This window comes from Phalaenopsis equestris, unplaced genomic scaffold (assembly GCF_001263595.1).
Source record: "Phalaenopsis equestris unplaced genomic scaffold, ASM126359v1 Scaffold231800, whole genome shotgun sequence".
Classification (NCBI taxonomy): domain Eukaryota; kingdom Viridiplantae; phylum Streptophyta; class Magnoliopsida; order Asparagales; family Orchidaceae; genus Phalaenopsis; species Phalaenopsis equestris.
This window is the reverse complement of record NW_018249769.1, coordinates 11,331-34,344: the sequence shown is the minus strand read 5'-3', so window position 1 is coordinate 34,344 and position 23,014 is coordinate 11,331. Positions and strand designations below refer to the sequence as shown.

Sequence of the window (23,014 nt, the reverse complement as noted above, 5' to 3'; positions counted from 1 at the left end):
ATTTTGAATTTTTCATGATGGAATTTGGGACTTGAATTGGATTTGTATTTGTCATTTGGTGGAAATTGGATAGTTTGGGTAAATTTAGAAAATTTGGGTGAATTTAGGTAAATTGGATGACTAGAATTGGTTTTAGTGAAGTTTTGAGTGGATTTGGGGATGTTGACAATTTTAGGTATTTTTGGGAATTTTGGTAAATTTGGGTGACTTTGGACAATGTTGGATGGTTTTAGGTGGTGAGCCTGCAAGCCATGGAAAACCTTCCCAAAGTCATATGAGCCTTATGAGAACTCATCTTGAAGCCCTCACATGTTGATGTCAGTCATCCTAGCAAAGGGTTAAGAACTTAGGACCACCCGCATGAGTTTTCAAAAGAGTTAAGGAGTGGTTGTGAGCGTCAAGGGGGAGATGGATCAATTTGGGTAAATTGATAGTTTTGGGTGTGTTATGGAACTTGTGATGAGTCCAAGTGCGTGTGTGTGTATGTGTGAAAAGACCAAGCTACCTAGGGTTGCCCTAAAGTCAAGTGATCCTATCGGAACTCATTCTTGAGCCTTCACATGTTGTTCTTAGCCATCTCAAGTGACAAATGAGAGCTTCTGACTACCCATGTGGGACTTCATAAGAAGAGTCAAGAACTATTTAGAATTTCTATGTGGGTTGGTTCCATCACTATTTCTCTAAGAGGTAAGCGGGGATCTTACCTTTAGGGCATAATCGCGAGAGAGGGGAGAGCAAGACTCAAGAGAGAAGCTCAATCGCAACAGAGAGGAGGGAGGGGGTAGGGATGTAAAAGCTGAATTTAAATTTAATATGAAACGCGGGAAGCAAGGTCGAACCCGCGGCTTGTATTTTCTCAAAATTTTATAAAACTGTCGTCATGTCACGCGATAACACGGTGCCAAACAAACCCTCAGTTCTGAAGCTTCAATTTTCTAACAAGCATAATAGATCTATGAATTGGCCTTAATAGTAAGGAAAATACAAAGAATTTTTTTTTTTTTTGGAATGTACATGTATAACACAATTCTTATACATTTTTATCTCACACCTAAATTTTCATATTTACATATATAGCACTTTGGTGATTTAACCTATGCATGAAAATATGTACTTCACTTAAAAAAAATGATTAAGTGTTACTTTTTATGTGAATTAAAGATTTGAATGACATGTGCGTGAATAGGATAGTTCACGTGTGAGGCAAGTAAATACATAAGAATTGTGTGCCATATATGTAAATGCCCCTTTTTCTCAAATTAATTTAAATATATTTTAACTTGAAGCAATTACATACAAACCACCCCAAACTTGTTCTTTACAAATCAACCACCCTCTTTCGTCCATTTTCATATTCTTGCTCAAATATCAAAATTCATTATAAAACATGAGCCCATATTTCTTATCTTAATCAAATTTCCAATAGTTTGATCGGGGCATGCATAAGTACATCGGGCAATTCTTTAAAAAAATCACGAGTGGTTAATTTGTAGGGCGGTCTGTGTGTAACTACCCCGTTTAACTTTCATTTTACACTTTAGTGTAATACTGAAATAAGGAAAATTAAGAGACCAGGATATACACCGACTTTTTTTGATCAGTCGGTAGTCAGCATTTAAATACATCGCCTCTTTAAAGAAAAAATTAAAAATTGTTCGTTCTGAAAAATTGTTAAATATGCCTTTTTTCAATTCATATTTATTTTATTAGGCATAATTACAATTAAGACTCAAAATTGGTCAAAGTGCCACGTCCAACCAAGGGGAAGGCCGGAATTTTGGCGGTCGGATTTAGGGCTGTACACGAGTCGAGTTTGAGCGAGCTCAGGCTTGGCTCGTTCAAAATTTCTCATCTTCAAAATTGCCTCGTGTTCGAAACCAGCTTGTGAACAGTATGTTCGTGTTCGGTTGGTTTTAAATATTCGTGTTTGTCTTTGACTCGAAATTGACTCGTTAAAATTAAATTGAAACAATAGATGTAAAATGTTGGATTCGAATGTAAGCAAAACAAGGCGCATAACCACATTACCACACGATTACCACACGAGCAGTTACGCTTTATATATATATATATATATCGAGCTAAAATGAGCCAAATAAGAGCGAACAAAAAGTTGTTCATTTTATATATATATATATATATATATATATATATCGAGCTAAAACGAGCCAAATAAGAGCGAACAAAGAGTTGTTCATTATTTTCGGCTCGTTTATAATTTGAGCTTTAAAAACTTGTTCTTGTTCGGCTCGTTTACTTAACGAACGAGCCGAACACCAATCTCTTTTGGCAGCCCTAGTTGGACTGGCTTTCAATTTTCATGGATGTGATTAGCAGCAACGCCGCATAGAATATGAATCTTAAAATCATGAATTTCATAGAATTAATCTTTTGATGCTTAAAAAAAAGCAACCGACACTCAGATTAAGGAATAAAAACAGGATAATTAAGATGGGCAGGTAAAAGATCTGAAAAATTAAAACGAAATTGTTAACTTAAAAACTAAATAAGTGTCCTTTATTAAAGCTTAGCTAAACAAATTGGATTTAATTATTTAGGCGAAATTACTACGAAATAAAAAACAGAAATAAAAGGAGGTGGACTGAAGAAAGCTTGGTTCAAACTGTAGAAAAATATATCTAGGGAGATTAATAAAGCTGAACTTTATCAACAAATATATCAACTTCTAGTCTCGTTATGCATAAAATCACCAATATCTGAACTTTGCTCTTACTGTCTAGGTCAAAGAAAAATAAATGGAAAAACTATGCATTGAGCAAACCAAAAATGAGTACCTGAGCGCCTATGAGGCAAGAATTGATCATTGCTGCCGAGAAAGAAAGAAATTATAATCCTGGTGAACATTCTTAACCTTTACATTATTCATACTGGTACGCCCTGCTGCAAAGATTGCAGCAGTTTCCACCAGATTGTTCAGTCTAGCTTGAAGCAACTTTGAAACATCTAAAGACCTCTGTTCTTTACCAAGAGAGTTGCGTGCATTCTCATTCAGGATAAACCAGCCATCATTCTGTTGGTATGGGAATTTTAAGAAAAAATGAGGTTTCAGGTATAGAGTTGCACAAGATTTTATTTCACTAGGTTGAGCTCAAGCTTAAGGACTGTAATAGGAAATGGAAATAGTTTCAATAAGTTTGGAAAAGAATAATTACCTTCACATTATAGCTAAGCATTCCCAGCACTGGACAAACCACATGTTGCTTGGAAGAACTCGACCAGGAATGATTCAAGGTAAAATGCCCCAGGGAGTGATAGGTCAAGAATGTGATGCGGAGTGGACCATCTGGAATTTTGTAGATGGGATACCAAGCGACAGAATACCTAAAAATATCCATGCTTACAATGAGTTCAAATTCTGGAACATTAATGGTTCATTAGCTTTGCCTTCTGTGCAGTAAATATTCAATCTTTTGAAAAACACTGTCAAAACTGTGTGCTGTTTACTTACCATGAAGAGGGATGAAGATCCTGCAATTTCATGCATTCTAAGCTGGACGGATTGCCAGAAATATGCAGGTTGGAAGCACCATCCTTTATGAGCTTCTTTACCCTGTCATAAAGAAAAAAGAACCAATGTTAGGTTGTTTGATGCTATAAAAACCTATCAAATAATACATTGGTACCAATGACATGTTACTCAGCGGTAATGGCTGAATAGGTACCACTCACTTGGCATATAAAGGCAAGCGTTCATGCGGAAGATCATTTTCAAAGAATTCAAAGATCAATTTTGATTCACTACTGGTGGACGAAATGCAGCTGTAATTCTGGTTCTCGTTAGAACAACTTAAGGAGCCAACATTATCAATTGAGTGAAGAGGAACTCCAGTATGCTTTTCTATGGGGTTAAGAACATGGTCTTCTTTTGTGTCTTTTAATGATCCTGGGCACAAATGATTCAGGAATGAGCACAGTAATGAACATTTCCCATTTTCTTCCTTCTGATGAACAGTCTCAATAGTTTCCCGGTTTCTGGAACATTGGGAGTAGCTGAACAGCTGGATGGCAGAAAGAGAAGGAACAAAATAAGCAAGAAGAGGTTCATCCAGGCTCTTCAAACTTCCCAAGTTCTGAGAATCTCCTAACTTTATTTCTAATCCGTAACATCCAGGTTTTTCATACCAACTCCAAATACAGTGTAATGCAACACTAGGATCCTGAATTGTAAAAAAGAAATCTTCCACCTCTTTGCTCGAGAATGAAGGAGCAATTACTGGAGCGGCCGAAGTAAGAAATTTCTCGAAAGTAGCAATGGGGTTGCCTGTGACTAGCTGAACATAACCAGCACCTCTTTGTAATTTGTAAGCAGCAAAAAGAATTTGTTCTGCCCATGTTGAACCAACATGCATGGATGATTTCTTCACTCTGTAACCCTTCGTGATACAACCACCCTTATGCTGTTCACCGTTTTCAAAGCTAATTACATTTGTGCAAAAGTCACCCAAATTTTCTCCACAAGAATTGGCACTGCAAGTCTTTGTGTGATACTCTTCTTTTCTGATAAAATTAGCATTGCCCTCTTCTTTATTTTCAGGCGAGAAAGATATGTAACTTGATTTAAGAGAATTTCCTAGTGAATTAATGCAAGCTTTGACGTTGCTGTTAAAAAGAAGTTCAGGTTTAGAGCATGAATAAGATGCTATGTGATCATTGTGAAAGGCAAAAAAAGCTTCTGCCTCTGTATCTTGCATTGTTGAACGTTTCTCTGTCCCATAATGTGCATGGATCTCATGCAAGGGCAGCTGCCACGGTGAAAGAGCTAAATAGGGTCCATTACATTGTGATGTGCACGCCGTATCTTCCAAAAGATGAGGTTCACGAGTACCATGGCTATCATATTTCTGCAAATGGAAACTCTGAAGATATCTATCCATCAAAATTTTTGAACTTACAGCGGTAAAAAGACTTGGCCTATAATCGAGTTCACGTAAATGGCCTTCACCTCCCTTTAATCTCCTTTTGTCGTGGTTTATGCCACTTCTAAGATGCCGCTGGAGTTTATCTTCTGATTTCTGCCAAATTACTGCTTTCAAGTTATCAGCTGCCCTTAATCTTGATTCCAGCCGAATGTATTGATCACTGGATTTTAGTTCAGCTAATTGTTGAGGTACTCTGGATGATACATAACGATGATTATAAGTACAATGATATTGTGGAGAAGGCAACAATCCATCTCCCTTGTAGCAATGTAACTTTAATGGAGAAGTTACAGTGAGTGATACATCATTTACCATCAGGTGAGAGTCATCAAAGGCTCTAACACCCTCAGACTGCAAGTATCCAATATTCCTCGTTAACCTCTGCCTGAAAAGTGGAGTATTTTCCATATCCTGCTGCCTTTGGTTGTTAATACTGCGAAGCATCTGTGATTTTCCAGAAAAACTTTGAAAATACCCTTCCATAGGATCATATTGCTTCAGTTCAATAGCAGGGATATCGCTGGGCATTAAGAACTCTTCCTTAGAATTAGTTTTTTTGTTTCTGTTATATTTATAATCCTCTTCTTCTCTGTGATTTATTTCTAATACCATGTTGTGGGATTTCATAGAGGCTGCGAAGCGAGACATCATGGAACCTACTTTTCTATCTCTATCATTTGAACCCTCACATTCTCTAACTAAATTATTCTTGTTTTCCGAAGTTCTGTAATACTTGGTTTTTCTGCAGTTGCTTTTTCCATGAACTATTTGATATTCGTCAGCCAATATTTTTTCAGAGCCTTTTGTATCTTCTGAGTATGACCCAATTGGTGCTAAGCTTGCAAAAGATAAACTAGCAGTAGAAACTGTTCTGACTTCGGTGTCGCTGTCCTGGTTCTGTGTAGCCTTTGTGTTACTGGATTCATTGAGTCTTCTGCAATTCTGCATGGGAACTATGATAGGGGAGCACTCAATGCCTCTACTTTTTGGGTCATTTTCTCCAGTTTGGTTGAGTGTTAAGTGTGAACATGAATAGTTGTGTTTGGTTTCAACTTGGACAGGAAAAGAGTTACAAAAGAGCATTGTGGATAAATTATCGCCATCCTTTGGATTAGACAATCCTATTTTGGATTGCTCGCCTTTTTCTGGATTAATAGATTCTGCACCCATGAAGGTCTCCTTTACACAAGACATATCAGATCCAGAAGAAGAAATGATCTGAGAATGAAGCTTATTTAACTTCCCCTTCTTTTTCTTCTTCTTCTTCTTCTTCTTACAAGCACCTTCAGAATCATCAAGGCGAGGTGTGGTAGAAAATATGCTCGCTGATCTCCATACATTAACAGAATAATAACTGAATGTATCTACATCATCCAAACATTGCTCCCCGATGTAATTCTCGTGACTAACAAAACTCTTAGAAGGTTTTTCCATTTTACTTCTCTGAAGATTGATGTCTCGCCAGCCAGTAAAATTAATCTCTTGAGGCACTGGTTCACCAAATTTGTTGCATATTGATCAACTTAAAAAACAGGTGCTAGCACTGGTTAAGACAACGAAGAAATTTAGCACAAATGCAAATTATTCGACCACTCAGAAGGCATTATAACATAAATTTATCAGATGAATATCATAAATATCTCACTGTATTTTATATCTTTTTTAGTCTTATCCCATTAAGTTGTAATTTAATTTAGTATCTGTTATTTATGCTGGTTGTACAGATGAAGCTCGGTTGGAGTTTTGGAGCAATTTGATTGCTCTTAAAGGTAATTGCAATGGTCATTGGATTGTTGGTGTGAATTTTAATGCTATTCTTTCTGTTAAGGAGAAGAAAGGTGGTAAATATCCTAATCATAAGCTTATAAATGATTTTAATGAAGTTTTGTTAGATGATGAACTTTTTGATCTTAGTTATACCGGTAATCCGTTTACATGGTATCGTGCTAAGACCTTTGAAAGGCTTCACAGGTTTGTGGTCAATACTGCTTGGTTGGATTTTTTCTCAGCCTCCACTGTGAATCATCTTGCTATTAATTGCTTTGATCATGCTCCTATAATCGTTACGGTAAAGATGGTTTTAATAACTAAGTTTACCTGTTCAGGTTTTTAAATATGTGGATTCTTCACCACTCCTTTTTGCGGTTTATTAAGGTTAACTAGAATTCTAGTTATGAAGGTAATGCTGGTGTTAATTTATGGTTTTTACATAAGAAGGTGGCGGCTAAGTTGAGGAGTTAGAATTGGGAGGTTTTTGGGAATCTCCATACTAATATTCTTTCTGCAGAAGACAATTTGAAAGGGTTAAAGGAGGAATTTAGTAATAATGTAATTCCTCATTAAGATCTTTTGGTTGGTCAGGATGCTCTTACCAGGGCTATTAATATGAAATATGTTTTCTTCATACAAAAAGCTATGGGGCAAAATTTTGTTGATGGTGACAGGAATTATGCTTATTTTTATGTCCTTATTAAGAAAAGAAGAACGAATGAGAATATACTCAAAATCAGGCAAAGTAATGGTGTTCTTATTGAAGATCAGAATCTCATTGAGGCTGACGGTATTGAGTACTTTTCTATGCTTTTCGAAAGTGATAATAGTGTTCTTTATTTGATTAATATTAACCTATTTTCTGAGAGTTATGTTTATACTAATAATATTAATCTTGTCGCTATTCCTAATGTTGTTGAAATTAAACAAGCTTTAGATAGTATGGACAGTAATAAGTTGGTTGGTCCTGATGGCTTTAATGTTATATTTTATAAAGCTTGTTGGGATATCATTAAGCAGGATGTTATTCATGCTATTCAGGAGTTTTCTAAAGGTTGTGACCCGCCTAACTATTTTAAAAGTGCCAACTTGGTGCTTATCCCTAAAACTAAAGGCGGTTTATATTGGGACGCTTATAGACTTATTAATCTTAATGCTGTTATTTCTAAGTTGATTTCTAAAATTGTGGTTAATCGACTTAATTCTTTTATTAATAATTTGGTTTATGTTCAGCAATCTGATTTTATTAGAGACAAATAAATTGGTGAGAATGTTCTTATTGTTCAAGAATTAGTTCGTGATTTAGATAAGAAGGGCAGAGGAGTTAATTTCATTTTTAAGATGGACATTCATAAAGCTGATGATTCTCTTAGATGGGAATTTATTTTAGATGTGTTTAAAGCCAGGGGTTTTAATCAAGAGTCTTGCAATCTCATTAAGAGGATTTGGAAAATAATTACTATTCCATTTTAATTAATGGAAAGAAGTGTGGTTTTTTCCAATCTTCTAAAGGAATAAAGCAAGATCCTCTTTCTCCTTATATTTTCATTCTTGTTTTTTATTATCTTTCCTGATATCATAATATGGTTTTCTACAATTATCCTAGCATGTTGTTTGCTGGTAAAGGGAATTTTGGTATTTCTCATCTTGCTTATGCTGATGATCTTATTATTTTTACCAATGCTCATTAAGGATCTATTAAAAGGCTTTCGAAAGGTTTGAAGCATTTTCAAGATGTCTTTGGTTTAAATTTTAATACTAATAAATGTCATTTTTATTGTTCTAAGTGGATTAAAATTCAGAAAAGGAATTAGATTCAGGATTATACTAGTTGTATTACGGGGGAGCTTCCTATTAATTATTTGGGCTTTAATCTTGACAAAGGAAGGAGAAAGAAGTATCTTTTTGACAATATCATTGATGAAGTTAATAAGAGATTGATTACTTGGGATAATCTCTTATTATCTTTTGGTGGTAAGGTTACTTTATTGAAATGTGTGTTCACTTCTATTCCTTTGTATACTTTATGTTTTATGAAAATGCCTAATACTCTTTGCATCAAGTTAGAAAATATTTTTATTAGATTTTTGTGGGCTGATAAGGCTCATAAGATCCATTGGATGAGATGGTCTAAAATGTGTAAACCTACTAATTATGGTGGTCTTTTATCCATTGTGAAGGGAATCAGCGTGTGAATTGGGTGGCTAGGCTTGGTTTGGTTTTACAGAAAGTTATTGTTACTAGCAAAATTCCGGAGGAGCTTTCTCGGCTACTTCGTGGTGATTACTTGGATATTCCTTTTAGTCGCTTTGGTAAATGAGGGTTTTTTTTTCTTTTTTGATTTGTGTGAGTTGTATTTTGGCCTTAGGTTCCAAGGTTATTTTTTTTTATTTTTTTTTATTTTTTTGTGAGTTGTAGTGGAACATTTGGCCCTTTGATGTATATTTTTTCTGGTGTAATAAAATTAGGAGCCAAATAATGCTCTTTATAAAAAAAAAAAAATTAATTAACCTTTTGTTCAATTAGGAGCCAAATAATGCTCTTTATAAAAAAAAATTTAATTAACCTTTTGTTTAAGGAAAACTTGTCTTCACTCCAAGGGAACATAACTAATCACCGAATACATGCAATATGCTAAAATTATTGCCGATGAATTAGGCATGCTTTGCTACCAAATTGATGAAGATGATCTCAAATAAAAATTCTAGTGAATGTTGACAATGCATATATGAATCTTTGCTCTGCTATGCATGTGTATGAGACTCCCAACTCATTTAAGGAACTACATAAAATATTCATAAACTTTAATGTTTATCTCAGTGTTAAAGGAACGAAGAAAACAATCTCCTAAAAAATACCTGTGATTGCCAACCCTGCTAAAATATCTAAGAACCAATTCATAAAAAATTCACCTTACTATATAAACTGTATCTCCACTATAAAATCAAACTAGAACTCCAATCAAACAAGCGCCCTCCACCATTGCCCCTATCTTTGCAAATGTCAATTTTGTCAGTAAGAAGGTCATTCATCAAAACGATGTCCCAACTTTACATATGCACTAAAATCCTTGAATCAATCCAAAAGCAAATACATTCCCTCAAACTGAAGTCTACATCTTTCGAAACAAAATGACACCTAGACTCAAGTGTCTCCCACCATTTCATGTTTAATCTCCATAATATATCCATATATCCAGATTAACCATATACAGAAAACATTCACATCGATGATGGTACAAAACTTTTGATCACTAATGCTAGCTCAACAACTATATTTTCTTCCTCCAAACCATTCATTATAAACAATAACCCCCTCTATGAAAAAAAAGCTCATTTTTATTTCACAATTTTGCTTCAATAATAAAGTCTTTATCAAATTTCTACCTCATAATTTTAATATTAAGGAAATTAAATGGAGAAATGCGCTAATGCAAGCCACGAATAAAGATGGTGTATATGAGTGGCCATTCTAATGTATTTGACTGTAATTAATGATGGCACGACAACATTAGTAATTCTTAAAGTTTTCACTAATTTTTCTTCTTGATCTTTACTTAAGTCTGAGGATATTATAACAAATAATGTTGATAAGTTCCCTAAAAAAACATACTTTAAAGGTGTAGGGAGTAACTTCATCTCAAGTTCAGGAGATTCTTCGATTGACGGAAAAAGAGAATTATTATTCTCAGCAGTGTCTAAAATCTCAAAACTTTCCTGAACATAATTTGAATTCTCAGTGATTATCTCAATAGATTTATCTTGAAAATTAGTTTCATTCTCATACTTCAGTTCTTGTGGTCCTCTTTAAGTTCATGACTTTCTCGAAGATGGTTATTACTTAAATCATCGATAATCTCCATTCTATAACATTTATCTTTTCCTTTCACTGGAAACTTCATAGATTTTAACACATTTAAGAATAACTTCATGGTCATTAAACTCTCATAGTTAGCTCTCATTTTTGCACATCTATCATAGTTCGTCCAGTAGCGAGGAAATGTCTCCCTAAAATTATTGGTATTTTTTTATGTTACTCCATATTTAAAACAATGAAATCAACGGAGAAAATAAATTTATTCACTATAACCAGCACATCTTCTATAGCCTCCTTAGGATAAGTGATTGATCGAACAGCTAACTGAAGGGGTTACAGTAACCTAAATTACATAAAGCTTGTGAATATTGATAAGGGCATGAAGTTAATGCTAGCTCCTAAATTACATAAAGTTTTTCCACAAAATCTTTTTCCTATCTTACATGGAATAGTAGAACTACCAGGATATTTAAGTTTTTGAGAAGGTATTTTCTGAATTATTAAATTGCATTCTTCACTAAGTGCAACAGTCTCATGTTCAATAATTTTTTTTCTTATTTAATATATCTTTTATAAAGTTAACATAGTTTGGCATTTGTTTCAGTGCTTCAGCAAAAGGTATGTTGATTGTTAGCTTCTTAAATATCTCTAGAAATTATAAAAATTGTTGATTGAGTTTCTGTTGTTTAAGTCTCTAAGAAAATGGCGGTGGTGGTTTTTCTAAAATGATCATAGTTGGAGAGAGATTTATTTATATTCTTTTTCTATATTTTCAGGAACATTTCCTTCATGTTTTACAATTTTTTTGGGTTCCCTCTTAACTTCAATCTCTTTTTGCACTTTAGTATTCAATTCTCTACCACTTCTCAACTGGACTGCTTTAACTTCTTCTTTGTTTTTATATTTAGAATTAAGTTCAATGTTACTAGGAAGTGTTCCCTAAGGCCTATTGTGAAGTGAATTAGCAATTTTCCTAGTTGATTCTTAATATTTATAATTGCAGCACCCTGACTTTGTAATTGATTCCCAATCTGTAACATCACTTCTTCTACAGACAACTTCTTCTCCTTAATTTGTTGGTTATTAGTAAAGCTAGAAGAATAAGGTCTATAATTAGTCTTACCCTAGTTCTTACAGTTTCCCAATGGTTTCGCTTGATTGTTCTCTCATTGATGATTTCCACCACCAAAGTTATTATTTCAATTAAAGTTAGGGTGATTTTTCCAACCTAAGTTATAATAGTTAGAATATTGGTTATTGGATCTATTATAATTGCATTTAAAGTCTCAAATGAAGATTGAGAATCAATCAATTGTCACAATGAATTTTCTCCAATCACATGAGGTGTTTGAGATAGGTTCATTTTAAATTTGTCTAGCTTCCTAGATATTGCAGCAACTTGAGATATCAAAATAGAAGTCGCATCAGTATAATTGACATTGGTTACTTTCTTAGCACTTATCTTTTCAGAGGATCATTAAAAGTTGTTAGTAATCATCTCTTCTATTAATTCATATGTTTAATTAAATTGTTTTGACAATAATGAACCTCTAGCAGTAGCGTCAATAATAGATTTAAGGAATCCAACTAACTCATTATAAATTTTTTGAATAATTAACCAGTCTGGCTTAAAGAGTATTATAAAATTTTTGAATAATTAACCAGTCTGGCAAAGTGTAATGTGAACACTTCTTAAAGAGTTCTTTAAATCATTCTCAGGCTTCATATATTGACTCACCTTCATACTGAGTAGATGAAGTAATATTATTTCTAAGCTTAGCAGTTTTTGAATGTGAAAAATACTAAGCTAAGAATTTCTGTGTTAAATCTCTTAAAATTCTGATAGATTTAGGTGTTAATGAGTTTAAACACATATTAGTTTTATTCATTAAGAAAAAAAGAAAAATTCTAAGTCTAACAACGTCATTTGATACGTCGTTGTACTTAAATGTAGCATATAGTATTAAAAAACTAGCAAGGTGTAAGTTTGGATCCTCAGATGGCGTCCCCCTAAACTGATTCTTTTGTATCATTTGGATTATGACAGGTTTTAGCTCCAATAAGTTAGCCACTAGAGCAGGGATTTGTATGCTCAAATGAATTTCATCTGCGTAGAGTTTACGTAATCACATAAAGGTCTTTGTACATGATGATGTTCATTTTTAACAGATTGATTATCAGTGTTTTTGTGTAATGTGTTCGTCATTTCTTGTAAACTGTGAAGTTTTTTTTTTCAAATTTTTCTTATAGTTCGTTCTAACTCAGAATTGTAAGGTGTTAAACCTTCAAGTCTTGAACTATGAATACAAAAGTAAAAATTCAGAAAATAAAATTAAACAAAACAGTCAAAAATAAAAATTTTTTAAGTATTTTATTATTATTATTATTATTATTATTTTCTTAAAAATATATTTTTAACAAACAAAACAAACACTTATATATTTAAACAACACTACGATTTTCTTAGAATTAGTATTCAGTTCAAATAAAATTTTTAAGTCAATAAGACTTTCTAAAAATAGAAATTTACTTAGTTTTCTTCCCCGATAATGGCGTCAAAAACTTGATCCCCGTTTCTTCCCCGATAATGGTGCCAAAAACTTGATCCCCAAAACAATGAGTGTGTACTTAGTGTGTAATTACTTCAATTTAAATCTCAAAAGACGACATCAAAAACTTGATGCAGCAGTTGTAGTGCATTATTTAATTCATAATTAATATTATATATCAAATAATTCTTATTTTTTTCCACACTTTAATTTTGCACACTAAGGATACTACACAAGTGCTCGTATCGTTTCATGTAATATAGAACTTTCTTTTTAAGTCTCAAGTATTGATCCCACAGGGAAGGTGAAAACTAGTTTATGAACTTAGTCAAATTTTACTTAAACTCCGCACAATTATCTAGGAAATAAGGTCGCAAGTTTTTTGTGTAAAAAGAACTAAATCATATAAATCATATTTAAAACTTAAAGAAAATACTAAGTATTTCTAAACTAGTAAACAAAAAAGAGTTCAAATTATGTAAAAGTATTTCCCCTTGTAATGAGATCATAATCAGTGTAGGAATCAAATGTTTAAAAGCTTAAATGAAGTTTTGTGACAAATAAGAACAATCTTATTCTTTACTCTCTTCCGAGTGCATATAGAACATTAACTAACCAATAGTTAAGTTCGCAATTCTATGGTTATATTGGGTAGGTGCTAGTCTCTCACTTCTAGATTACCCACTGTGTCTTCTCTTTAGAACTAATCAGTCCTTAAGTTCTAAACTCTAGATCAAATTGGTAAGAATCTAGCCTGCATCCTAGAAACACCAATTTACACCCATCAAATATTATCTCCCTATCTATTTGCACTAACCAATAGATTACCTTATTAACCACCATATTAATGAATTTTTACTAGTTGAGTAATACATAGCCCTTCTGATTCATTATGGCTTGACAGCAAGTTTTAACATACCAATTCGTCAGATTGAATATGTGAATTAAGTAGTAATGAATCATCACAAGCATGGAATAAGATAATTCTTAAATAATTCTAATCCTACACAAGATGAATTCTTATTGGAATGAGAAAGATAAAGAAAACTACTCAGATCTCATGAGGATAACACAAAAAAATATGATTTATATTTAAATTCAGGTTCACACAATAAACAAAACTCAAAGAAAATACAAAGTACTTATCTTAAACTTATCCCCAAGCAAATCCTCTAAAGTTCCTTTGATGATTTCTCAATTCTCTTTATAATTTCACTCCAAGAGGCATACTAACACACAACAACTCCACCAAGTCTCACCACAAGACTCCATACGCATGACCCCCCAATAGAACTCTTTTTTTTCTTTGCTTCTCTTTACTCATTTTATGATAATTCACGAAATCCCAAAGAGTTACTTCAGATGTCCTTCAAAATTCATCCAAATTCAATGCATGTTCATCAAAAATTTATTCTGGTGCCTAGGCATCCAACTGTGGCGCCTAGGCACCACTCTTCTAGAAGCCCGGTGTAACTGTCTGGCACCTAGGCGCTGACGCCTAGGCGTCAGTTTATTTTATGCTTCCTAGCTCCAATTGATCATGTTTTGCTCTGATTTCGCTCCTTTTTCTCTAAAATTTCATCTCTTGTACCTGCAACCAAAATCTTGTAAAATATCTTCCATTAAAACGTAATATCATTAAAAATGAACATAATATATATATATATATATATAAATAGCACATTTTTATGCATGTCAATTATCACCAACAATCGTTTTCTCCTAAGCCATTATCTAATTACTTTCACCCAATCAATGTCACACAACAATTATCTCCCGCCCACCAATTCTAATAAAGCCATCCTTGAAGTGTATTACACAACCAAGAAGGGGTTAATTGGTGCCTTTTTTTAAAAAAAAATTATATATATATATATCTGCTTGCTTATAGGGGATAAACTATAGATCCCATACCTAAGAATTGTAACTGATGGTTGTGTTTGTAGATTTTAGGTGCTTGTGATAACCCTTATTTTGTTTCTTTTTGTATTTTGTGGGCTTCTTTTTTTCAAATATATATATATATATACCCCCTTTTCTCTTTTGCCTTGGGATGGAGTTTGTAGGTGGTTGGGACTTCCCCTTATGAGTGAGTTCTGTATTTTTTGGACTTCTAGATTTGGAGACCCTCTCACAACCAAACTTTTATGAAAATTTGAACTTCTCATAAGTAGATTTATATATGTCAAATTATTTATAAGTTTTCTCTTCTCCTTTTCTGATATGAACTTTTGTAAATTTATGAAAATTTTTAAATATATTAAGTAATCCTCAAGAAAATATAAAATAATTATATAGAAACTTATATATGACTAATATATGTGAAAATTTATCATATATATTTCTAGTTAAACAAAAACTTTAAGTAGATTAAATAAATTTTTGAAAAATATAAAGATATAGCTTTTAAATAATTTAATTAAATGTTATCATATTGATCTAGTATTCTTTCAAATATTTTCTCATTTTATATATCATTTCATTTAAGCTTCAACTTAAGTCATCACTTTGTAATTACCAACCTAATAATTCTAGGGACTCCATAAAGTATATTATTGAGCTTAATCTTATATCATCTTGATCACTTTCTAACTAACTTGATCATCCAATTAGATTAATTTTATGTTATGGTCCAAAATTTATGCAAACAAGTAATCCTAAAATCACACATTATAAATAATTTAAAACTTAAAACATATTTTTGTTATCATCAAAATAACTTTATGTATACTATAGGCTAATATTGCCAATAATGTTGGTGTCCCCCATGGTCAACAAGTTTAATTCAATCCATTAGCACTAGCATCCACGCCTGCTATCGCCAATAAGATCTACGCATATCATCAACATCAACATCACATGCCATAACCAAATGAGGCTAATGCATGTCATAGATATTAATATTAAAGCTTATATCACCACTAAAATTGATGCACATTGCCAAAACTAATGCCCAAGCACTTCATTGCAATCAAAGTTGATGTGTGTCGCTGACTCCAATGGACATATGCTATTACAAAAAGGTTGACGTAGGCCATTGACACCAATATCAATTCAATTCATTGCTAATAAGACTAATGCACATAGTCGATACCAACATCATTTGCCTATTAAGCTAAAGCATGCTAATGAATGCCCTCACTATAAGTCTAATACACATTGTTGACACCAATATTGATGCATGCATCGCCAATAAATGCACTATTGATAATAACATCCATCATTGCCAATAAATTTAATGCAGGTCATCGATATTGGCATCATTTTGATGCGACAACCATGTTAGGGCTTGTCTTGATCACCACCTTGAACAAGTTGTGAAATACCACAGAGTTGAGCTCATCACGATATTCTAAGTGTTGATAATTAACTTGCTTCGGGAAGGGTCAGCGTCATGGTGCAAATCTTCGTGGTACCAAGGAACAAATGGCACCATGATACTACACACTGTGTTTATGAGTTGATTTCTACCATGATACTACGCACTGTAGTGCTAAGAGGCTTTATCTCTATTTGGAGAGCTTATTTATTAATGTCCGAAGAACCATGACGCCCAGGGGTAACATCAAAATACTCTAATCTCTATCTTATATATATTAATAAAAAGAGCAACTCGTGGCTCCTTATGTGCTAATTAAAAAAAGGAAGTTACAAAATAAGGGGAGGGAAGGAGGAACCCCGCTAAAAATAAAAAATACATGAAATCCTAGGGGGTTCTCCTTCCGCATTACAACACCACACCAAAAAAGAAAAAGGTTAACAAACCTAAAGTTACAAGTATCCCAACAAAATGTATACGAAGACATAAAAGTATACATATGTAAAAATTTGCAAAATTCGAGAAACAAGGAACAAAAGAGTTGTAAAGCCAAAAAAATAAGCTGAGCAGCATCATATTCTTGCATCGAGAGGCCCAACATATGAAGGTGAGTGCAGCTCAAGACAAGTAACGAAGGCCTGTCCGGAGACCTATACATAAACATAAAAAGCCACTTGGCGATACAACAAAAAGAGGGTTAGCATTAAAAGGCAAGCCAATTATCTACATGAAAAATTCATAAAAACTGTGACTCTGATGGTGGCAAAAGATCCATACGCAACACTAAGCCATAAAGAAAATGATTGATAATTCGTGTAGCTTCCACCAACCGAAATATCCTTGGAGCCATGGGCCTCCAACCAAAACCAAGTATATGCAAAAGGGCAATAAATATACCAAATCCAACCAAAAGTATCAACCCACAACAACGCAGCTTCTTGAGATAAAATATAAGGCTTAAGAGTACGCTCAATAAGGCAAGAGGAAATCTCAGTCCTCCAATAACTAACTGTGCATCTCGAAGGGGCCCCATTAATATCATTAATTTCGCAATCAATGACCAAGTGCAAGCTAAATAAATTGCCCATTGCTTTTCCAATGTAGAACCATAGATAAGTATATAAGGGAAGCATAACAGAAATGATACCAGAAAGGCCTGAAGTATCACCCCAAATTTTTCAAACCATAAACTTTTAACACAAATGCAACATATGTATCTAGATAGAAAAGCCAATCTACCAAATTCCAGCACCAACCGAATTCAGAAACTAAATGCCAAGTTTCAAGAGACTTCCATATATAAAAGAAATGCTTCAGCATCGATATCATAAATAAAAAGAGTGAGAGGAAACCGTAAAGCCTCAAAGAAATATAGAGAAGCTGTGAGCTAGGTAAATCGTCAGCCATAGGGCTAATAGCCGCATCCTTACGGTCGTATAAAAGGGACATCCAACATATCACCATGAATAAGTCTATAAAGAGGAGGTGGAGTGACTCCTATAATAATACCAACATTTCCTTTCTTTGCCAACCAATCAGCAGGGTCGTTTCCTTCTCTAAGAATGAAGGAGAATTGCACATTAAAATGAAAAATGGCCATCAAATTATTGATCATATTCAGCAAAGTGATAAGATTCCAGGGGGGTTTTAATTTCCTCATTAAAATATGAAACAAAAATTGTGAATCTGTTTCCAAGACCATATTAATAAATCCAAAAGATATTGCCACACTAATAGCTGCCAAAACAGCCATAGCCTCGGTTTCAAGAGGAGAGGAAGCAAAGTAGAGGGAACCAAAATAAACAAGGCACTGCACTTTTAAGTCTCGAAACAAGCCACCAATCATGCAATAGGAAGTCATTTTCAAACCCTTCATTTTAAGGGTATCATCAAGAGGGAGAAAATCATGCAAAAGTTTCCAAAGAAAGAAGGAGATAGAAGGGGAGAGAAACCTGTGCCAAATGTACTTACTCCATAACCACTGAGGATAGTTATGTAAATGAGAATATATTATTTTAGTAACGGAGACTCTAGATCTAAATTTCCACATCGAGCATCTTTCTTAAAAGCATTAATCAGAATATTAGCAATAGAGGGGGCATCCTCCCCCACTAAGGATCATAATTTAGGAATGTTCCAGCTCCCATCAACCCAGCAGTCTGAAACAAGAAGCTCATCCTCAGAAGCAGCATGAGTTAAATTTGAGAAAAGAGAAGTACCTCAATGATCCTTCCAAAAAGAAATCTTCCCATCTCCCACATCCCAAAAAATGAATTGAGAAGCAACCGTATGAGCAAGAGTGATGGTCTTCCAAATTTTTTAATCACCTTTTTTCCAGGTGACAATTGAAGGGTGACTATGTGAACAATATTTATGATGCATATAATGGGACCAAAGGGAATCTTTAATTATGAATTTGTAACAAAGCTTGCACATATTAATGTCAATATACTGCTCAAGAGTTTTAAATCCAAGACCCCCACAAGCACACAGCTTACAGCTCCTCTTCCAATTAGTCCAAATCTTAGAAGATCTATTACCTTTCCAAAGAAACTTGTTAAAAAGAACCTCAAGAGATTTTTGAGTACTTTTTTTAACTTTGAGCACTTGCATGGAATATAAAGGGAGACTACATAAAACACTCTTGAGAAGAGTGAGTCTACCTCCATTAGACAAAAAAGAATTTCTCCAATCATTGATTTTGCATTTCACTTTGTCCACAACATCATCCATTTGAGTTTATTTTTTTCTCCCCCTTAGAAGGTTTACCCCGAGATATTTCAGAGGAAGTTTGGCAATTTTACGACCAGTATAATCAGAAGCCCAAGACTCAATGTTATGATTTACTTTATTACCAAAGTAAATAAAGCATTTATCCAAATTAAACTAAAGGCCAGAAGCGTTTTGAAACTCCTTAAGAAGAGCCATAGTAGCTTTGATAGAAGGCTTACTAGCTTTAGAGAATAAAATAGCGTCATCGGCATAAGCAAGGTGACTAATCACAATCTGAGATTTATGAGAGTACTGAACATGGGGGTGATTCATATGCATATTGTTAACTAGCCTTGAGAAATAATCAAATGCAATGATAAAGATAGTAGGGGATAAAGGATCGCCTTGTTTGATTCTTCTAAGAGCCGAGAAGTAGCCATATGATTGACCGTTAACCACAACGCTGTAGTGACTGTTAGCTAACCACCTTTTAATGAGCAAGCAAAAGTCTTTCTGGAAACCTTTAGCTTGAAGGATGTTAAGAATGAAATCTCAACTAATAGTATCAAAAGCTTTTTTGATATCAAGTTTGAAAATCATATTACCCCCTCTACATTTCTTGTCAAAATCTTCAATTCATTCTTGGTCGAGTAAGATATTATCCGTAATTTTTCTACCTTCTATAAAAGCCGATTGTTGAGGCGATATAAATTGTGATAGGTGAGGCTGTAGCCTATTAACAATAATCTTACTTAAAACCTTCGAGATGAAAGTGATAAGAGAAATGGGGCGAAAGTTAACCCAAGTTGTTTTGTCATTGCTTTTAAGGATAAGAACAATAAGAGCATAGCTGAAATACTTAGCAGGATCAGTTCCCTAAAAGAAACTTTGTATAGCATAAATGACATCCTTCTTGATGATGTCCCAACAAGTAACATAAAAGGAAGAGGAGAAGCCGTCAGGTCCTGGAGACTTGCTGGAGCTTATAGATTTGAAAGTAGAAAGAATCTCTTCTTCAGGAACTTTGGCTAAGGAGAGACCATTAATGTACTCAAATTCATCTACAAATACATTCAAGTTAATCGGTTGCACTAGAGGGGTGTGTTGATAAAGATCCGTAAAATATTGAACAGCGCTATTCCCAATATCAACCAAATCAGTTAACATTTGACCCTTGACATTTTTTATTTTTAAAATGCAATTCATATTCCTTCTATGCCTAAGAGTGGCATGGAAATAGTTCTTGTTTCTATCCCCAGCAGTAAAGTGAAGATCATTCGCTTTCTGTTGAAGAAAACTTCCCTCCAAATTTATAGCTTCAAGGAGATTCAAGTGAGCACGAGCATTATACTCCATCATATTAGGCGTACAGATATCAAGAGTCTCCAATTGATCAACAATTTTTTGGGCCTCCAGAACTTTAAAATGAACTTTACCAAAAGTCTGGTGATTCCATTTCCGGAGGTGAGCAGCCAGTTTGTTATGCAATTGCCAAAGGATAAACCAAGGAGTACCACATCCATCATAATTCCAAATCTGTTGCACAGTACTTAAAAAAGTGTCATGAGAAGCCCAAATGTTAAGAAATTTAAATCTAGATATAGTAGGCTTCTCCAGAAAAGTAAGAGTTAGGAGTATAGGATTGTGGTCAGAGGAAGCATAATTTAAATGTTGAACTTTGGAAATAGGGAAATAATTAAAAAAAGCCGAATTAGCCAAGAAGCGATCAAGCCTTTGATGAAGTATTCCCCTCCTCCATGTGAAAGAAGACCCAGAATAGCCAAGGTCAAAAAGACTCGTTCCTGCAATAGAATCACAAAAATAATTAATAAGAGGAAGGTCAACTCTACCTCCAGACAGTTTCATAATCATGTTGAAGTCTCCATCCACAAAAAAATTTTCAAAGATAGATTCACCCAAAATCTCAAGTTTCCTCCAAAGCAAATATTTGCTAGGTAAAAGAAAGCTGGCATAGAGAAAATTATCCCACCCATGGTAATGCTCCATCTGAAAGTTAGTTAAAATGAATCGTTTGTTATCCTCAATGATAGATAAAGTGACTTTACGTTTCCAGAAAACCCAAATTTTGTTATTTTTGTTGCAATAAGACTGAAAAAAAAACAAATTTATTCAAAATATTGTCTATTGACATGAACAAGAGGCTCCAAAATGGCAAAAATAAAAACTTTATGAACCCTACAAAGATATTTAAGTCTATTAATGGAGGAAGGGTATGTTACTCCCCTAATATTCCAAACCAATATGTTAAACATTATGTCTTAAACACGCCCTTTTAGAAGATCTAGAAGGGTTGTCAAATTATTCTCCGCCAGAGTAATAAGTACCTTCTTGAATAATATTTCCGGCATTCAAATTAGAAAGTTCATTATTTCTCTTTGCTTTCTTTTTAGCATGTTTCTGAATCTGTCATTCCCCCTCTAAAGAACTTTGGGCATCTTGCAAAGGATCAAAAACAGATTCTACAGAAGCCTGTTGAAGCGGCAGAGACTATGAAATTCCTATAAGAACAGAAGGGATCGGAACTTGCTCAATATGTTTCTCCTGCCTTTCAGCCATGTTATCCCTAGAGGGGTTAGGTAAGGGGTGTGTGCTCGGAGGAGTGCTATTAATAAAAGAAAATGGTGTAGAAGAAACAGAAGTATTAAAATTTTCCTCATGATCGTTATGAACCTGCCTTTGTTTATCATTAATAATGTTAGAGGCTCCCATATTTGGTACGGTGGTAACAGGCAATGGCCTATCCTCCTCCCTGTCATGCTCAATAATAACTGGGGGGTTTGGTGGTTCAGTAGCCATGATAGGAGTAGAAGGTTTGTTGACAAGGGAAGCTTTAATTTGAGGGTTGAAACGATAAAAATGAGAAATATGATGGTCAAACATGGAACAGTGAGTGCAATAAGGGGAATGTCTCTCTATCTCAACAGGTTGCAAATACCCCTGATGTTGGGAGTCTATCCATATCTCATCACAAAAGGGCTGAGTGATATCCCTTTCCACTAAAACACGCGCCTCAGAGGGTCTAGTAATGTTAAAAGTAGCACTGTCCATTTTAAGTGGTTTCCCGTAATCAGCAGCAAGAGAAAAAAGAACTTCATGATTGAATAAATGTAGTTTCAGCCCAGGAAAAAGTAGCCAAACAGGCAAGATGGGCAATTCAGCTTTCGGATCAAAGTTAACAGACCATTTAAGTATCTTCATAATACGATTTTCAAATTTCAAAGAATGTTTCGCAAATAGCATACATCATTAGCAAATTGAATCAAAATGTTTTTCCCATCCAACACACCAACCTTCTACCATCCCTTTAATTCAAGTAAATCAAACTCTTTCCTGATGAGCTCTAATTTTGGAATCCCATAAGAAAACTTTCCAACCAAAGCCAACCGGCAAGAGGCCAAAATATTTGATTCAACATCAGAGATAAACATAGCCAATTTACCATTTTTCTTACCCAGCTTTTTAACAAAAGAATAATCTCCACCAATATTAAGTGATTCATGAAAACCTTGAGGGAACATATAAGAAACCTGAGAGCCAGAAGACAAACCACCCCCCTCTAAAACAGCGTCCACAAAGGAGCGAGAGGCAGGCGGCATATCAAAAAACGCTTCTTCTCAAACTTTTGAAAGCATAGAAGAAACAAATAAAATGAAATAGACACCGAAAAGCCCCAACCGAAAAACAAGAACGAGAAGCCACCGTGAAATCGAAGTAGAAACGCCACCAAACTCCGAAAGAAAACCGGGGGAGGAAACGGGGCGAAGGAAAGCAACCACAGAGGAAGTAGTAGGAAAGATCTCACCAGCGGCAGCAGCGACGGAGAGCAGCATCACCATCTTCAGTCAGAAATCGCCCCCAAATCGCCAACCCTAGCAGATCGATATATC

At 34.3% G+C, this 23,014-nt stretch overlaps 1 protein-coding gene across 1 annotated transcript in view; it reads right to left on the bottom strand.

The window, feature by feature from the left end:
* Window positions 1-2,605: 2,605 nt before the first annotated feature.
* LOC110038168 overlaps window positions 2,606-23,014 on the bottom strand; it is a 24,618-nt gene continuing 4,209 nt past the window's right edge. The window contains exons 2-5 of the mRNA XM_020742938.1: window positions 3,691-6,483; window positions 3,470-3,571; window positions 3,174-3,342; window positions 2,606-3,031 (exon numbers count right to left, since the gene is read on the bottom strand). Of these exons, the coding sequence (XP_020598597.1) occupies window positions 2,822-3,031; window positions 3,174-3,342; window positions 3,470-3,571; window positions 3,691-6,374 (3,165 nt within the window). The 5' untranslated portion in view covers window positions 6,375-6,483 and the 3' untranslated portion in view covers window positions 2,606-2,821. The remainder of the gene's footprint in view (window positions 3,032-3,173; window positions 3,343-3,469; window positions 3,572-3,690; window positions 6,484-23,014) is intronic.